General features: G+C 39.7%; 1 protein-coding gene across 8 annotated transcripts in view; it reads right to left on the reverse strand.

The window, feature by feature from the left end:
• DPYS (dihydropyrimidinase) overlaps positions 1-18576 on the reverse strand; it is an 87605-nt gene that overhangs the window by 28838 nt on the left and 40191 nt on the right. For 7 of the 8 annotated variants that reach the window (XR_010159644.1, XR_010159643.1, XM_003311890.7 and 4 more), the window contains one exon: positions 15974-16116. Coding sequence is in view for 6 of the 8 variants with exons in the window: in XM_003311890.7 (XP_003311938.5) it covers positions 15974-16116 (143 nt within the window). In the remaining 2 variants the exon portion in view is untranslated. Of the gene's footprint in view, positions 1-10518; positions 12254-15973; positions 16117-18576 lie in introns of those variants that run through there. The other variant, XM_054657465.2, reaches the window with a different exon arrangement.

Below are 18576 nucleotides of genomic sequence, written 5' to 3' on the forward strand. Positions count from 1 at the left end.
TTTCTCAAAAAAGCCTTAGGGATTTTGCAAGAAATGTGACAGACCATTTAAATAAAGACACAAATAATATTATGTTACCAAAAGAAACATGAACAAAGGGCATGAATAGATATTTCTTCATAAGAAAAAAACCTCAATGACTAATAAACATGAAAAAGTGTTCAATTTCCTTAGTGCTTAAATGTATGTTATTCATAGCTGAAAGGTAACAATTTTTACCTGCAAAAGTAGCAAAAATAAAAGGAAGAGCCAGAGATTGTGCTGTATCAAAAGATTGTACCCTTTGAAACAGTAATTTTCTTTTAGTAATCCATTCAACGGAAAAACAAGAAATTTGGTTTTAAGTTTTCAAATAGCAAAAAATTTTAAAGCTTTAAGTTACCCATTACTATGAAATCTAAATCAAGGACCTAACATTAAAAAAATTATATAGAGAGTCATTCCTTGAGGCCACTAGTCCATGCTGTCAGACAGAGTGCCTTTAAAATCAAAGGATTCTAAAATACATTTGGATCCTCCAAACATGTTTTTTTGTTTGTTTGTTTTTTTGAGATAGAGTTTCACTCTTGTTGCCCAGGCTGGAGTACAATGGCATGATCTTGGCTCACTGCAACTTCTGCCTCCCAGGTCTAAATGATTCTCCTGCCTCAGCCTCCCAAGTAGCTTGGATTATAGGCGCCGGCCACCACTCTCAGCTAATTTTTGTATTTTTAGTAGAGACGAGGTTTCACCATGTTGGCCAGGCTAGTTTTGAACTCCTGACCTCGTGATCCCAAAGTGCTGGGATTACAGGTGTGAGCCACTGCGCCCGGCCACACATGTTTAATGGCACTGTGCAATTAAATGTCTAAGGGGCATTCTACCAAAATTGTGGTTACCACTGTGCCTCACCAACATGCCAGTCACAAACTAAATGTGCAGGGCCGGGCACAGTGGCTCATGCCTGTAATCCCAGCACTTTGGGAGGCCGAGGTGGGCAGATCACTTGAGGTCAGGAGTTCAAGACCAGCCTGGCCAACATAGTGAAACCCCGTCTCTACTAAAAGTACAAAAATTAGCTCGGCGTGGTGGTGCACGCCTGTAATTCCAGCTACTCAGGAGGCTGAGGCAGGACAATTGCTTGAACTAGGGAGGCAGAGGTTGCAGTGAGCCAAGATCGTGCCACTGTACTCCAGCCTGGGTGACAGAGAAATAAATTAATTAATTAAATAAAATTTTAAAAATCTTAAAAAAATACAAACTAATTATGCAGGACAGGAAATGTATAAACAAGGATGAAACTGTGATTGACAAAACAAACTGAAATTTGGGATAGTTGAATTTTTCTAAGCTTTTTTTCCTAGAATCCCACATTATAAAAGTCATTTACTTTGGTATCTCCCTACTAGTGTATAACTCTCTAGTGCTTTATCACTTGATACATGATCATGATATTAATGTTTTTTAAAGTTCTACTATATGCCAGGCACCATATTAAAGGCATTAACTCTTCTCAACAAGCCCCAAAAGTTGCTACAATTATTATCATATCTACATTTTACTGGGGAGGAAAGAGCCTTGAAGAGGGGAGTAACTTGCCCAAGGTCCTGCAGCCAGTACTGGCACAGTTAAGATTTAAATACAGTTGCCTAATTTGGCTCTAAATGCCATGTCCCTTAACCATTGGGCCTAATCTTTTACCTTGTATTATAGTTATTTGAGTTACTTGGGGTGTTCCTTATCTGTCTAATTAGATCCTAAGTTCCCTTAGGGTAATAATTTTTTCACTCAACTTTGAGTACAATGTATTGCATCCAGCTGGCACTCGATAAATGCTTGGTTCATACATGAGCAAGGCTGCAGTTATTTTGAAGTCACTTCTGACTCCTCTCTTTCAGTCCATTTCCAATTTTTCACCAACCTAAATTAACTCCTTTTTTTCCCCATTTTCCAGGCCTTCATTTTGTTTGCTTTCATCTTGACTTATCCCCTCAGGCCAGACTCCTACAATAGCCTCCTGACCATTCTCCCTGAGTCCAATCCATCCTACACACTCATCACCCTAAAATACGATTTAGTCAGATTTCCCCAGCCGACAGGCCTAGACACAAGACTAAAATCCTCAGACCCTAGGGTGATCAGGTAGGTGTAGAAATCCTAGGCCAACACCTTTGACCAAAAGCAACCTCCTAGAGTGACATTCACAGCTTAGGCTTAAACTGAGAGCGTTTCCAAGGACATGGGAGTTTCAGTGCTAAAACTGGGAAAGTCCCAGGCAAACCAGGGTGAGTTGGTTTTGCTACATCCTCCTCCCCATCTCCAAAGCCCCTTCTCTTTACAGCCATGTACTCTACAAATAACACCATTTTCTACTGGTGCCAGGCAAATTGGGAAGCACAGATTTGGATCAACTCAAACCCTCACTCAAAGACATTCAATAGCTCATGCTGCCTCACATAAAATCTGCTATACTTCACCTAACATTCAAAGCCCTTGGCAGTCTGACGAGGACAAATCTCATCTTCAACTCCTTCCCATCCTGACCCCTCTCTCATTCTCCAGTTTTTATTATCCCACGACTGTATCTTTCCCATTTTCCTCATTTGCCCCTGACTCCACCATCTGGATGGCTTTACTGTCCCCATCCACCTGTCCAGAGCCACCTCCAAGGATTCGGTTAGTGCAAAGCCCCTTCCCAAGCCCAAACCAGTCATCTGTGAAGTCTTCACAGACGACCTCAACTCAGGACAATTATTTGGACTACTCCTTTGTCAAGGAGACCAGCACGTGAGACTTCCTTCATCTCTGGTACTGATGTGTTGAGCTGATATTTTTCTCTTCCAAAACTTAGTTATCCTTCACTATGTTTATATCTTTGTCTTACCAAAATGCAACCTCTCTGATGACAGGTATTACACCTTATATTTATGTCTCCCTCAGTACTCAGTAATTTCTCACACATAATGAACATGCAATCAATACATGTTTTCAGATAACTGATTAACATTGTCCTCATCCCCCTCGCCTCCACCATGTGAGGAATTCAGCAATCCTACACAGATAAAGCCTCCATTTGTTTTTCTTGTGGGTAAATTGCCTTCTCATTATTCTGCCTCCAGAAACTTAGCTCTCTTAAATAAACGCCTGGTAGGAGGACAGAACTGAGAGCAAAGTAAGAACATTTCCCTTCTCTGGTGAGAAGAAAAGGGCACAATCATAGCACAGGATGATAGTGGGGGGCTCACGGGAAGAAAATATAACAAAAACGTGAAGAAACCACCTTTAAGAAATTTTGGAGAGGGAAAGAGCATTGCAAATATACAAAATGATAGAGAAAACATAGGGAGAAAAGGACTTCACAGGAAAGGAAAAAATAAAACAAAGCTATTTATTAGAAGACAGCCAGAGAAATGAGCTGAGAGCCCAGCACAAATGCTCAGCAATACCCTGCATGGGAGGGGCAGCCCCTGTTACCCCTTCCAGGAGGTGCCTCCTCCACGCAGACAGCTGGCCTCGAGAGCACATCTGGGGAGGCCCTTCCTTGCCCAGACAGCACACGGCCCCATTTACTGGACTAAAGGCAGGCATAGTGAACTAATGGAAAATTTTCTTCAGGCAACATAACCTCAGCATAAAAAAAAATATCAATCTATTTGCCTCCCAGCCAAAGAGAAATCAAGTTAGACAAAGGAAATTAGGCAATAAGTTTAATGTGACTGCAGCTGCAGCTGTGAAATAAACCTAATGTACTCTGACTCTCCTTCCCATGTGCTCTCTGGGTTGCACAGGCCACTTTTTTGGGAGGGCACCAAGGAAGTGTTCTGCAGGTACATGAAATCTTTTAAACTTAGAAGTCAACTGCCTGCTGGTGTTCAAAGAAGCCCCACTGCCAGCAGGATATGCTTGAAACCGATGTCCAGGAGCATTGGCAGATTTGCAGGGATGCAGGCCACGCTCCTGCCAAGTGCACACTTGTAACCAAGGACAGAATGCGCAATCTGTTGCCCTGGAGCACAGAAAGAAAGCACTAACCTCAGATTCACAGATCTTAGCTTCTATGTGATGAGCTCAGGAAATCAAGGGCCAATGCGAATGTTTGTGAAAATGTGGCTATAAAGAGAGGTACTGATTAATAGGAAACAGTTATATGTCTATGTGTGTGTGTCTTGGGTGGGTGCCAATATTATATATTTCAAGCATTGTGTGTGCAGTTAGAATGATGAAATACGTGCAGACTCAAGTCACCAAATAGGTGAATATTCGGCTGTGTCACCTCAGGGGACTGGAAGGGGTCTGGAGCTTTGTTGTCTTCACTTCCTCCCCCACTCATATTCCAGCTCCAGGCCCACCCCTGCCAGGGTTGCAGGGCCCACCAGCTTTGTTTCTGTGGCTCTGGTGTGGTAGATCTGGTCAGAGAACCCACTGTCTGATTGGTGGGCTTAATCTGGCAGTGAGAGCTAGTACCTGGACCATCAGAATCACAATTCAAAAGACAACTGGGGCAAAAAGCAAAAGCCACCACTTCTCTGCTGGCCATGCCTTTACCACCCTGGTAAAGAATGGGATTATGCCTAATCACTTTGTCTCCACCACCTACTATGTCTCTGGCACATGGTAGGGCCCAAGATATGGTTTGTAATGACTGAATAAATGAATGTGGAACAAGATAAAAGCATAATAGAGAGAAATGGGAATTTCTGCATTTAGTTGCAAAGACCCATAAATTTATACGTTTCTATTGAGAAAATGTGAGAGCATTTCATATAAAACAAACCAGGGGACAGATGAATGCCCCAGAGAAACTCTCACACATATATACAAAGACATACAGTGTCTGAAATAGTGAAAAATTGCAAACAACCTGAATGTCCACCAGCAAAAGAATATATCATCAATTACGGTATATTCATAAAGCATAATAGTATAAAGCAGTGAAAATAAATAAAACAAACCACATTTCAACATAGATAAATCTAACAATTATAATGTTGAGAAAGTTGCACAATACATATAGTACAATTCATATGAAGCTAAGAATACACAAAAATTATATATAATATATATTATGTAAATATATAGTCATGCCTTAGAAATGCACCTATATATATATAGTAAATAGAAAGAAATGCATGGAAATGATAAACACCAAATTGGGTAGTTGTTGAGATGAGGAAGGAGACAGGCCTGGGAAGGTTAATACACAAGTGTTAGCTATAGTACTCTTTGTACCTTTTGTTTATATTAAATATTGTACTTTTTAAAAAAATTATGGACGTTGAAAGTTACTGTCTACTCAAAGAGACTTAAAACACAGAAAGCAGCCATTTACTATAATCCTAGTCATTTTAACATAAACATCAGAGAAGAGCCAATATAAGTTTTTTAATTACTCACTGAATAAATGTGGTAGGATATTCAAACCTCATGCAATTGCTCACAATTACTGTTTTGGATGTACAAGGTGTATTCAAGAAAAATGTTATTTTAAAAAAATGCAAAGTTCTGCATTTAATTATAAAACTAATCAGCCTCAGATATTCCTGCTCTGATGGTATTACAGGCAGGAACATGTCTAGTTCTGGGACTCACATGTTTGCAGGACACGGACAAGTGTGTGTCAAGAGAAGGGTGGGTACAGGAGTGGTCAGGTGATTGGGATTTTGCTACTCATGGGCCTAAGGATCTGGTGAAGAACCTGGGAATGCATATCTGGTGATGGGAAGGCTTACTGGGAGCCAGTAACTTTCTTCAAACATTTGAATGAATAAATGAAAGGACTATCATATGAGAATGTAGATATATTCTGCATAATTCCAAAGGCTAAACATGTGAAGGGCTAAGAGGAGATAATTTTAATGCAACCAGAAGAAGAATGTCCTCATAATTACAGGCATCCCAGAAAGAAAAGGACTGTTTGGTTAGGTAGTAAGTTCCCTGAAACTAGCAGCAATCAAGCAAAGGTATAGAGAACTCCATTTGGGGGCGCTAATTGGACTTTTTTAGTTCCAAAGTGTTATCTAATTCTATGACTCTAAACCAGTGCTTCTCAAACTTGAGTGTGTATCAGAAGCCGCTGGAGGGCTTGGGAAAACCTAGATTGCTGGAACCAACTACAGGAGTTTTTGAGGCAGCAGCTCTGGGGTAGGGTCTGAGAGTTGGCATTTCTGAAAAATTCCCAGATGATGTTGATGTTGCTAGTCCAGAAACCATGCTTTGAGAACCTCTGCTCTTAAAAAAAAAATAGTAAATCAACTTAAGTTTTTTGGTGTTTTGGTCAGGCCATTAAAATGCAGGCCCTTCCTTGAATTACTCACTGCCTCCAAATAGACTTCCACTGTAGTCTTCTAGAGGGAGGGGACCACTTTTATAGATGATTTCTTCTAAGGCCTTTATAGGAAGACAAGGTTCTTTGCTGTACAATAAGAACATAAGGACCCTGGGATTCATTTCAGATACTGATACTAAATTTCTTTTCAGCCATTTTCACTCTGTCCTCTGTTTCCTCCATAACCGATGGCCATAATTTTAAAATAACTGGCCAGATTTAGAGATGAGTCTGAGTCCAAAAAACAGTGTTGTTTGACCCACAGAAGGATCTGACCTGGTGTAAACCACATTCACGAACAGGTCTGGTGACACTAACTAGCCACTGTCTCTGGAATGCATCTTTGTCAAGCACTGCTTTGGGGAAGAAGACAGAAGTGCTGAGAATTCTCTTCTTTTTAATTCAAAGGGGGGAAGAATGTCAAACACGGCTCTTGAACCAGTTCCATGGGCAGATAAAGTTCAGACAAAAACGTTAAATCACACATTTGTCCATTAGTATCTGGTTTCTTCACTCAACAAATGACTATTGAGCTTCTATATATACCTGGAGCTGTGCTTAAACCTAGGGATACAGTTGTAAATAATACAAGCAAATGTCAAAGATATAAAAACATAGAATCTATGTCAGGTAGGAAGAAAAATACAGCAGGTGCTTAGTTAGGAAAGCCTATGCCTTTCACACAGCCTCGCTTGGTGCTTATTTTTTGCCCAATGCTAATGCTGAAAATAAACTGCTTACTCTGGCCAAGCCAAATGATCAATGATAGAATGGGTTACTGTGATTCATTTCTAAGCTGCTTTTCTTTTATAATTTGGGGGAAAATGCAGTTATTAGTAGTAAAGTCCCTAGAAATCATTTCTAGTTCACTTGAAAGGTTCAGTTGCATAAAAATATGTTTAAATAAACAACTTGGAATAAAGAGTGGTTAAAATTGTATGCATATGTAATCAACAATGTTAGCTTTTTTTCATGCATAGCCCAGACTTTTTTTTTTTTTTTAAAGCCAATGTCTTCTGAAGGCCACAAAATGAATCTTAGGAGGTTTGTTTGAACAGTTTCACTGCTAATAATTTTTAAAAGGTGTCAGTTCTGAAGGCTCGGGCTATCTTAGCCAAAATAATCCATCCAAGCTTCTTAATTTTAGTCATTCTGAAATTTAGTGGTAAAAATTAAAGGTGTGCAAGAAACCTGGGAGACAGAGTTTTTATATGAAATGTAATTACAGTATCTTTTGGTCCTGTCTGAATTAAGTCATTATACAAAGATTTCTGACTCACAGCTATAGCTAATAAGAGCTCCCACTCATTTCACAAACTGACCACCTACTAATACTATCTATTACCACTAACTGACTACCTACTACATGCCAACTGCTACTAACACTAACTATGTTCCAAGCATCTTATGACGCTACCTTAAAACTCACAACAAAGCTAGGAAATAAATATCATCATCATGCCCATTTTGCAAATAAAAAAATTGAAATTCAGAAAAATTAAATGACATACCCAAGGTCATACCCAGCTCATAAGTGGCAGACTAGGAATTTATCACCAAAGCCTTTCTCTTCACTCTATGGTACTGCTCCCCCAATAGCCCAGATGGCAGGTTTGATTTTGTGTGGATTAGCAACAGATATTTGTTCCTCAAGGTGCTTTGCTATCATATGCTAGAAAACTGGCATAGTTACTACCTGTATCTATATCTAGCTACCTATCTATCCACATATATCTGTGGTAACTATGATGTGAAGAGTGCCCCTGTAACTTTGCAAAAGCACAACCTGAACCACCTCAGCCAGCAGCCCTGACACCATGGTGCAGCCCTGATATTGTGTTACAAGACATCACAGTGACAAATCATGGCATAAATCATATTCATTTCCACTTATGCACCCATGACAAGACCCACACAATGCACACTGGGATGCTTGTGGGTGTGGGGAGTGGCGGGCGCGTTAGTGACAGACACTCTTAGAAACAGGCATGAAAAGCAGCATCTTTAGGCCGATCAACTGTTATGAGCAGGAACACAGGCTGCTGTGCTGATGTGCATGTGAGTGTGTGTGTGTGTGCACGCTTTCTTTGAGGAAGAGGAGGAGGATTATAACGCACAAATTAGTCAGAGGATACACAATGTGCAACTTCAAGGGAAAATGCTTCATAGCTTCTGTGAAACAGTCACTGGTGATGTAGCTATCCTAATAAGCCATAACCATCACTCTTTGCCAAAGGGTACCTGACTCCTCCTTTCTTCTCCCTCCCCACGCCCTACAATCCCTACTACCCAAGGATGACAGTCATTCTTCCCCCGCTTTATTTCACACAAAAGGCCCCCTCTAGAATCCAGAAGGGCACCATCATAAGCCGCAAGCCATTACTCTTCACTGAATATAAAGTTAAATTCATTTATCTCTATCTTCAATGAGAAAAGGAAGGAAATTAAGCAAGAAAGATGGCACAATGCTTTCAAGAATGGTGTATTCAAGGTCAAAGCCTGCCATAATTGAGTTAAAAAATAATAAATGAAAATATGTCTGCTCGGCAGAATACGGTCCAGCTAGAAGTCTTCATTAAATGTTCCAGTACACACAATGTGTTAGCTGTGTGTTTGTGTGCTTGAGATTCTGTGAGATATCCTGTAGCTCATAAATACTGAAAAGGGACAGTTACCATAGTAACTAAGTGCTATTTAATGAATACCAAAGAACTGAAGCTCCGAGGATGGTTTTAAATTGCCAGAACATGACTTACTGCTGCAGCTATGGGCTTGCAAGTAACTGACATGTCACTCTCTCTAATAAGATTTTTAACAAGTTGGCCAATTTGGCTGATCTCTGTCTTGACCACATGACACCACAAGATTCTGTCTTTACATCACATGAAAAGCATGTTCCTGATTTCTTCTCCTGACTCTAAGTACCAAGATCTTCTACAGAAATGGGTCAGACATTCAGATATGGAAAACGTCCTTAAATTTGAAACTTTGACCCAAGTAGTGAAGCAGTAGGACACATACTTCCGTCATAAGCAATAGACACCAGTTCAATGAGCCGTCAGGCTGAATACAGCAGGCTCTTTATTTCCGAAAAAGGTGAATGCTCCCTTTACACTAAATGCAGTTTGTTCTTTATTGTGCAATGACACAGAAGAGCTATTGCAGTTGATTTTTGCAGGAACTTTTTACAGGCTAGTGACGTCTTAGGTAATCTTTCATCAGGATGTCCAAACCTTCCCTACTACGCCCACTCCCAATTCTCTCTCGCCATCCATCACCATATGTCAAATTCCTCACCTTGGAATCATCTCACTTTTTACAGATTTAAAAGGAAAAAATAAGCATGGCTGCCCTGCTTTTCTTTCCACTGGTCTCCCCTGGTAACTTTAACGTGGTCCATTTTTAAGGCTACAGATTGTGTGGCAAGCATACTTACGTCTACATGCCATTAATAAGTAACAAGAATTTTAAAAACGAAAACATCTATGTACCATGAAGCCAAAAATCATTAGCAAATGCATCCGTTCTCTAGAGGCTGGCTTGTTCTTGCATAACCAGCAGCTCGAATGGCCTGGCTGGAGCCAGCCTAGCTCAGTGCTCGGGCTGCGGGCGCCCCCTTCAGCATCTAGGGTGCAATGCATGTTGCTTTCCTGTTAGATACTAATGAGACGGCTGGGCAATTATTTTTGCTAAAACCGTTAAAGGAAATTTTGTAGGAAAATTTGGGCCAACATCTAATGGTGTGAGACAAAAAGCCTGCACATTACCAGCCTGCATTTAATGTTAAAATCAGGCAGGTAAAATTTAAAAGGGAGGCCTTTATTGCAAGAAGAAAAAAAAAAACCGTATAGATATATTCATTTATTCATTTGATTAAATAACACTTCTCTACAAGGTGAACTCTACTTAAAATTGCCTCTGTCTGTGATAAACACAATTAAAAGTGGAGACAGCCACAACCTCTTCACCTTCTCGTTTCCTTCTACAGCCTGAAGCTGTTCTCTCTGTGGTGCAATCCCCAGCCTTAACTGCTTCCTCCTAGAACCCCCATCAATGCCTTGGTTTATCTCACCTCCATGTTTAGTCTTGACTCACAGGGCCACGTTATCTACTCACCTCTCTCGTACGATTTCATGTCGATGACTGCTCTAACTCCACAATTATCTTTCTTCTTTGAATTTCTAAGGCATCTTGTTTCTGCCTCTCGTGTGATATTCTTAACCCATCCCTTCTTAGGCTGAGAATATTTGACTTTACATCTCCTCTCCTCTCCTCTCCTGGACTGTCAGCTTCTTAAAGGCAGGGTGTGGCTATTGTATAAGCTTGACCCTCAGCCTGCAGCTTGCCGAGGTGCTCCTGTGCAGAGTGAATTTGTGAATGAAGGAACACACAAAGGTGACTCTTTTGGCTTCACTTCATCTCTCTAAGAGCTCTGCTTAACAAACTCGTTGCTCCCAACCTAAAAAATGAAGGGGCACTTAAAGAAAATAAGACCAGCGAGACAGTTCTTCCTCCTCTCCTTGGAAAATCTTTTCTACTTAAATTCATCTTTATCCATTCATTCTTCTAACACAGTCATTTATTGATCACATGCAGTAAGTAAAAAGCATGAAATGGAAAGATGCTATTCTTACTTTTCCTCTCACCATAGCCAGTGCTGAATAATATCTTTCTAATTTTCCTTTATGCTGTTTCTTAGTCCCGCCAATCTTCCATGCAGTGTGGAAGGCTGCATCCTTCTCACTCACCTGTTCATCATTTATTGTGATTCTTCTCTATGCTGAACCGAACTGGCCTACGTCAAATAGGATCAATTAAAACAAAAATCGAGAGCATAACTCCTCACTCCTTAAGTATGGGCTGTACATGGTGACTTCCTTCCAGAAAATACAACATGGAAAGGGGTGGGCAAAACAGCTGTATGGTGGAGAAACTTGGCGTGTACGACCTCAGCCAGTTCATCCAGGTCAACACCAGTAGTGGTAAGTCGTGCTCACAGTATGTCTTTTGATACAATGTGATGAAAATGGTTCTTTACTTCTGTGATCTTCCTCCCGCAAACCCACAACCCGAACCTTATAATGAGAAAAACATCAGGAAAATCACAACAGAGGCCATTCTACAAAATACCTGATCGATATTCCTCAAAACTGTCATGGTCATCAAAAACAGAGTCAGAGAAATTGTCACAAGTCAGGGGAGCCTAAGGACACATGACCATTAAATGTAATATTAAATCCCGGAAGGGAAAAAACAGGCAAAAACTAAGGAAATATGATAAAGCATGGATTCTAGTTAATAATAACATATCAATATTGGATCATTAATTGTGACAAGTGTACCATACTAATGTAAGATAATAATAGTGGCAACCAGCTCTGGGGTACATAGGAGTGTCTTGTACTATCTTTGCAACTTTTCTGTAAATCTAAAATATTCTAAAATAAAACATTTATTTTAAAAAATGGAACTAGACCTCAAGAATATTAATGAGAAAGAAAAGGAAGACAGATTGTGGTACAGGATTGTAAGTGGGTTTGCTGGATTCAGTAGAACTCGGGCTGCAAGGTGAGAAGAGGCAGACAGTGACAATGGTAGGGGTAGTGTCTAAGGACAGTGGAAAGCTATGGATGATTCATGGACAGTTAGAAAAGGCTAAAAATATTATTGCACTTCAGAAAGGTCCTAGTTGAGGTCATCAGCATAAATTTTGGTCGGGAACAGCCAGCCCAGATGAGCAACTTTCTCATAACAACCAGGCCAAGAATAGAGAAAGCTGGTGCTGTGATCGACCCAGATAAGGGCTCAGCATACAGTTGCTGCAACGATCTCTCTCTTTTAACGTGAACCACAACAAACACGCTTTCTCCTTGAATTCTTCCAGATTCATTATTCTATGAAGCCTCCTCTTCAACAGCCCCCTTCTCTCCTTTTTCCCACATTCTGTAACTGAAAAAAATGAATAATGATAGTGCAAAAATATTCTGATGATGGTTTAGAGGAAAATGTTAAATTAGAGGATTAAAGAAGCAAGATATAGAGTAAGTCAAATAAGTCAAAGAAATCCAAAGGAGGCTCAATCAATTCAATATACCCTGAGAATATTTTTCCACTTTTCAAAAAAAAAAAAAAAAACGGATAAAACAAGAAAAGAAAAACAAAAAGGTCACCAGCTTTTTAAACGGATCTACAGTCAGAGAAATAGAACCCCATGGTTCATCTGCCTTCTGATCACCACAGGCAAAATAGCTAAGAACATCTAAAAATGAAAATGTCCTGCAAAGAATGAAACTAGTCAAACTAGAGAAATAGAAAATAACCATAATAATACATATCTTGTCTTTGTGTAACACGTTCTTAGTTGACAAAGCATTTTCACATGTATCTCATGTGATTCTAACCAAAACTTTATGAGGTAGGCATAACAATTCTTAATGATCACATTTTACATATGAGAGAGTGGATTTTCAGAGACTTTAAATGGCCTTTGATGGATCTGGGACCAGAACCTACACATCAGGCTCTGGGGCCTATGCTGGTTTTCCTTATGTCTGGCACTGAGGTGTACACAATCAGCAGACATAGATAAAGAAGGCTTCATACTAGTAAGATAATGCAGAATATGTATCTTTCTCCCAAAAGACACACATACAAAAATGTAAATATTTAATTTTTCATTATCATTATTGTGATAAATATATTTGATCATTAATGTGATAAATAATGTCCTTCATAAAGTGAAGGACGGAAATCATACAAAAATGCCAAACAGCTGGGCGCGGTGGCTCATGCCTGTAATCCCAGCACTTTGGGAGGCTGAGACGGGCAGATCACGAGGTCAGGAGACCGAGATCATCCTGGCTAACACGGTGAAATCCCATCTCTACTAAAAATACAAAAAAATTAGCCAGGCGTAGTGGCGGCCACCTGTAGTCCCAGCTACTAGGGAGGCTGAGGCAGGAGAATGGCGTGAACCTGGGAGGCGGAGCTTGCAGTGAGCCGAGATCACACCACTGCACTCCAGCCTGGGCGACAAAGCGAGACTCCATCACAAACAAACAAACAAACAAACAAAAAAGAAATGTGAAAGAACTTATGAGAGAAAGCAATAGAAAGAAATGTAAAAACAGAGGAGCTTTTTAGTTTGACCTTAAGTTAGTTATTCTTAGACTAGAAATGAGGGAAATTAAGCAGGTAATATATATAGATCTTTTAAAAAAATCTACACATCTGGATCTTTATGTGCTATTCTGAAACAACTGAATAGGAAAGGAAGGGCAAGACAATGTTATAGAAATCAGTAGCAAAACTTGTGAGAAAGTGGTCTAAATTTATATAGTCTAAAAACGTGACTCAAAGAGACATAATCACAGCCTATAAATATCCTCCAAGCAGCAATATGTGGTAAATAAAGCAAGTGAATTATTCACAACCTTAGGTTCAGGTCATCTCTCTTTGTCCAGTTGTCTAGGGAAGACAATGCTCTACCCCTGAGCTGGTGTCATCCCTAGAAATTAAAACGGCAGACGAGGGCTCGCCAGGCTGGGCCCTGTTGGAGATACTCAGGTGTAGGATTCAAAAGAAGAAGCACATCAAATGGCCTCCTGAGATTCTCCATATTATTAAGAATTAGACTGGAGAGTCTCACCACACAATAAAGTATTTTCATTTTTTCCCTCACCTTTGATAAAGAATGACAGAGAATGAAATCAAATCCAAAAATGCTTTTAGTTATTGGCCCACCTGATTGGAAGACAACATGGAATATGAAAAATCAAGAAAATTATAAAGTGCTCTGCTTTGCTATCAGACAGCCTGGTACTGAATCTCATGAAGAAACATCTGAGTTTATGAAGTCAAAGTCACTAGGTCAGGGTTCTCATAGCAAACCTGTCACTTACACGGTTGTACAGCTACCGTTTTCTCATTGTCATAAGGTAATCAATATTTGTCTTTCCTGGTAAAATTACATTTAAGGCACCAAAACATTTTAAAAACCCACGAGAGCTGTGACGTACAGATTATTACTGATGATTAACATTAGTATGATGCTCCCTGATGTTATGCTTCAAAAACACCATTTTTCAGAAATATTTCTTTACAGAATAGTTTTCTCCCTTTTGAAAATTTCTAGGTTTTCAGATTAAAGCTCACAATCTCCTTAAGCCACAAGTTATTTCAAAAGGTCTGCCTGGTCCCAGCCCTTGAAGCAGCCTAAATTGTTTGAATTACAGCCAAGATGGCCCTGGGCAGGCCCCTGCTGGGTGTACAGCAGCCCGCTGTAGAGTGATATTTTAAATATCAGGAGTTCTCTAAACACAGCATGCTCAATTCAGCCACAGAACAATCAAAATCCAAGCAATATTTTTTCCATTGCCTTTCCAAGCACAATTTTTCTAGCTTTGTAGAGAAGCTGCCTACATTTGGTTTTACTTGTCTTCATTTTGCATGTAATTATTTTGTATGCAACCAGATATTTAGTCCTTAAATGGGCAATAGTTCCTTATTAACATAAGAAAGACCTTGAACCATGTCTTGTTGTTATCTTAAGATATTTATGTGAGTAAGATGTGTATACCACCCTTTATGGCATTGCATGGATCTTAACCAGTGATGAGGTGATATGCTGAAGTGTTTAACTGAAGGCTGCTTGCTTGCTATGACTACGGCCTGCCAACCATGTGAACTGGTCCCTGAGTGGGAACAGTGGGTGCCCAGAGAGTGTCAAGTGGAAAAAAACAAAGATTTCCTATAGGAATATCTGGGGCTTGTTTTTAGGCTTATAGTGATGGTACCTTAGTGTTTCAAATGATCATCGTTTTCCCAAAGGTAACCTAGGAGCACTTCAATTGAAGCTGGGCCTTTGTGACAATATTAGCCCAAGAAACTGTAGACTTTTTCTTACTACAATAAAAACCCTAACAGACTTTGAATAAATGCCTGTACAAGGAGGCAGAAGTCCATGCAAGTGCACATACATACAGATTATTAAAGCATTTAATGGGATTTTCTCCACTACAACTGCAAAATTTATGAAAAACACAAATCAGGCTGCAGGTGTTGCCTGTACTAACGTCCTATAAGGAGACAATAACAGAGCTCCAGCCTCTATTGACTGTTTTCCTGAGTTGGTGGAATTTGCCAGACTTGCAATATTAACATAGAATTATGGAAATTGGAAACAAAAAGCTGGAATCTACTAGGAATGATAGGCTGAAGATGAACTCAACTGGAAAATTTGGCTAACTGAAAGTGACATCCTTTGTGCTGGAATTTTTCTATCTGAAAGCTTTAAAAAGGCTGTAATTATTTTGAGTTTTCAATTCAACCCTTTTCAAACTAAGCCTTTTATTTCCTTCATAACGCTTTACCTTTCTTCCATGTGAACTCGGGCATTTGCCAGGCACTGAAGTGGTAAATTCATATTGGTTTTATATACAGATCCATTGTCAGAGAATGCAACACAACTTCTGCATCCTCTATGCCAAGAAAAACAAAGGAATATTTGCACATCAAAGCCTTTATCTTGTGTACAGGCTCAAAATACCTGAGCATAGCTAAAGAAGTCATCTAAGGAGAAACGGCTGATTAATGCCAAAGCATTATTTCTGTGCAAGTTAGTGCATCTTCTCCACAATGAAGCCAAGGAATACAAGAACTTAGACTTACCTTGTGCCTTTTGGGTCCCAAATAACAATGTCAGCATCTGATCCTACAGCTATTCTTCCTTTTCTTGGATAGAGATTAAAAATTTTGGCTGCATTTGTGCTGGTAACTGCCACAAATCTGTTTTCATCCATTTTACCACTATGCTGTAAAGCAATTCAAAGAATCATTCTAATGATCAAATACTAAAAAGTATCCTATCAATAAAATGACAAGACTTGCATCTCTTAAACAAACAGAACTGTACCTAATTTCTTATATTGTAGAGCATCTGAGGATGCTGGTAAGTATTAAACAGTCATAATGCCAATGATGGAGATGATGGGGTAACATATGGAAGCCTGAAGATGATTTTCAAAAACCCCACTACTTAGCATCCACACTAATTCTTCCCATTCATCCTAGAATCACAAAAATTGTTATAGGTGACAGCTAAATTTTGGTAATGGTATTTTCGATTCTCCTTTAAAGTTTGACAATACCACATTTATGATCTGACTTATTTATTACAGACCTAAGATTTATGAAATAATCATGTAGACATTAGATAGAATATTATAGAGTGAGAATAGGTGACAACACTTTTTTTTTTTTTTGAGATGGAATTTCACTCTCGTTGCCCAGGCTGGAGTGCAATGGTGCGATCTCGGCTCACTGCAACCTCCATCTCCCAGGTTCAAGCGATTCTCCTGCCTCAGCCTCCCAAGTAAGTAACTGGGATTACAGGCATGCGCCACCACACCTGGCTAATTTTCTGTATTTAGTAGAGACGGGGTTTCACCATGTTGGCCAGGCTGGTCTCCAACTCCTGACCTCAGGTGATCCACCCTCCTTGGCCTCCCAAAGTGTTGGGATTACAGGCGTGAGCCACCGCACCCAGCGGACAACATTTTTAAATCAGCTGGCAATGCTTTTATTATTTTTAAAAGAATATTATAGAGTGAGGATAGGTGACAACACTTTTGAATCAGGTGAAAATGCTTTTTAAAAATTTTTTGTTTCTAGATATGGTCTCACTCTGTTGCCCAGGCTGGAGTGCAGTGATGTGATCATGGCTCACTGCAGCTTTAACCTCCCTTGGCTCAGGTGATCCTCCCCACTCTGCCTCCCAAGCATTAGGTTGGTGCAAAAGCAATCTGTTTTGCCTTCACTTTTAATGACAAAAACTGCAATTACTTTTGCACCAACCTAATAGCTGGGACTGCATGGTGGGGTATGCCCCACCATGCCTGGCTAATTTTTTATAGAGATGGGGTTTCACCATGTTGCCCAGGCTGGTCTGGAACTGTAATCCTAACACTTCGGGAGGCCGAGGCAATCCGCCTGCCTTAGCCTCCCCAAAGTGTTAGGATTACAGGCATAAGCCACCACACCCAGATGCAATCCTTTTGAAAAGATAAAAAAACAACTCAAGAGGTTCAATTTTATGCAACTGAAGTTTTACATGAACCAACAATGATGGATAGTCCATTGCAAGAGATTTTAATATGGACAGAATTCAGAGGGGTGTGGCTCCTCTAAAATACAATTTAAAAGTGTTAGGGGTTTATCCCTATTTATATGGTAAGAGGGTACTAAAGGTTTATTTAATTATCAAACAGTGCTTGCCTTAAAAATGACTAAGAACCATGCCCTGAAAGTAATATTCCCATAAGTAAACCATATTAATGTTTCATAAAATGACATGGTTTTCTATATATTATTAAGAACTATTCAGTCACTGTAAAGCCATTTATATACCAGGGAACTATATAGATTATGAAAATCTGCTATAATAAAGATATTCATTGTAAAACAGAAGTTCAAGTGGAAGCCTGAACTGTTATCAAGAAAATCTAAGTGAAGAGAAGTCATCTGGGATGGTTAGAGTTAGGGTGGAGGAAGAGGGGGTGAGGAAAATAATCAGCAGAAGATGGGGCTATAGAGATGTTTTGAAGATCTAATTGTAAGTTAATGATTCAACTATCATCCAATAAGTAATGGAGACAAGTAAAGGGTTTTTGAGAGAACAATAGCACAAACAGAACTTTATTTCTAAATGAGAACTCCCATTCAAAACCTATCCTCCCTCTATAATATTGTAAAAATAATAATAAAAGCATTGTCAGCTGTTCTCAGTACAGAACAAGAGTTCTTGTACTGGAGTAAAGAATACACTGTAGCAAGTGAGACTCTGGAGATGGGGACCAGCTGTGAGATTACTGCAAAGGTCCAAACAAAATATGAGCCTCCAACTAGAATGGTAGCAACGAAGAAAGAAATAAGGAGGCCCTTTGGAAATAAAATTGACAAGACTTGGTGAATAATTCATTAGAGTTAGAAGTAGGTGGTATGTGTAGGGTAAAAGCAATTGAAGAGGATTCTGAAGTGTGAGATATAATTAATGTGTCATTTGAGGGAGGCATCCCAGGAGATGGGTGAAAAGGGCATGACACTGGGGACCAGAAGTCTAACCAGGCAAGTCCCCTCTGCTGGTCTTCACAGCTCCACATGTCAACTGGCTGGACAAGTGAACACATAGACATTTAGTCATGTGATTCTTCTCCGTCCTCAGGGAGAAGTTTTGTAGTCATGGACATTTAAATTTTTTTCCAGACTTTAAATTA

Source organism: Pan troglodytes, chromosome 7 (genome assembly GCF_028858775.2).
Source record: "Pan troglodytes isolate AG18354 chromosome 7, NHGRI_mPanTro3-v2.0_pri, whole genome shotgun sequence".
Taxonomy (NCBI): Eukaryota; Metazoa; Chordata; class Mammalia; order Primates; family Hominidae; genus Pan; species Pan troglodytes.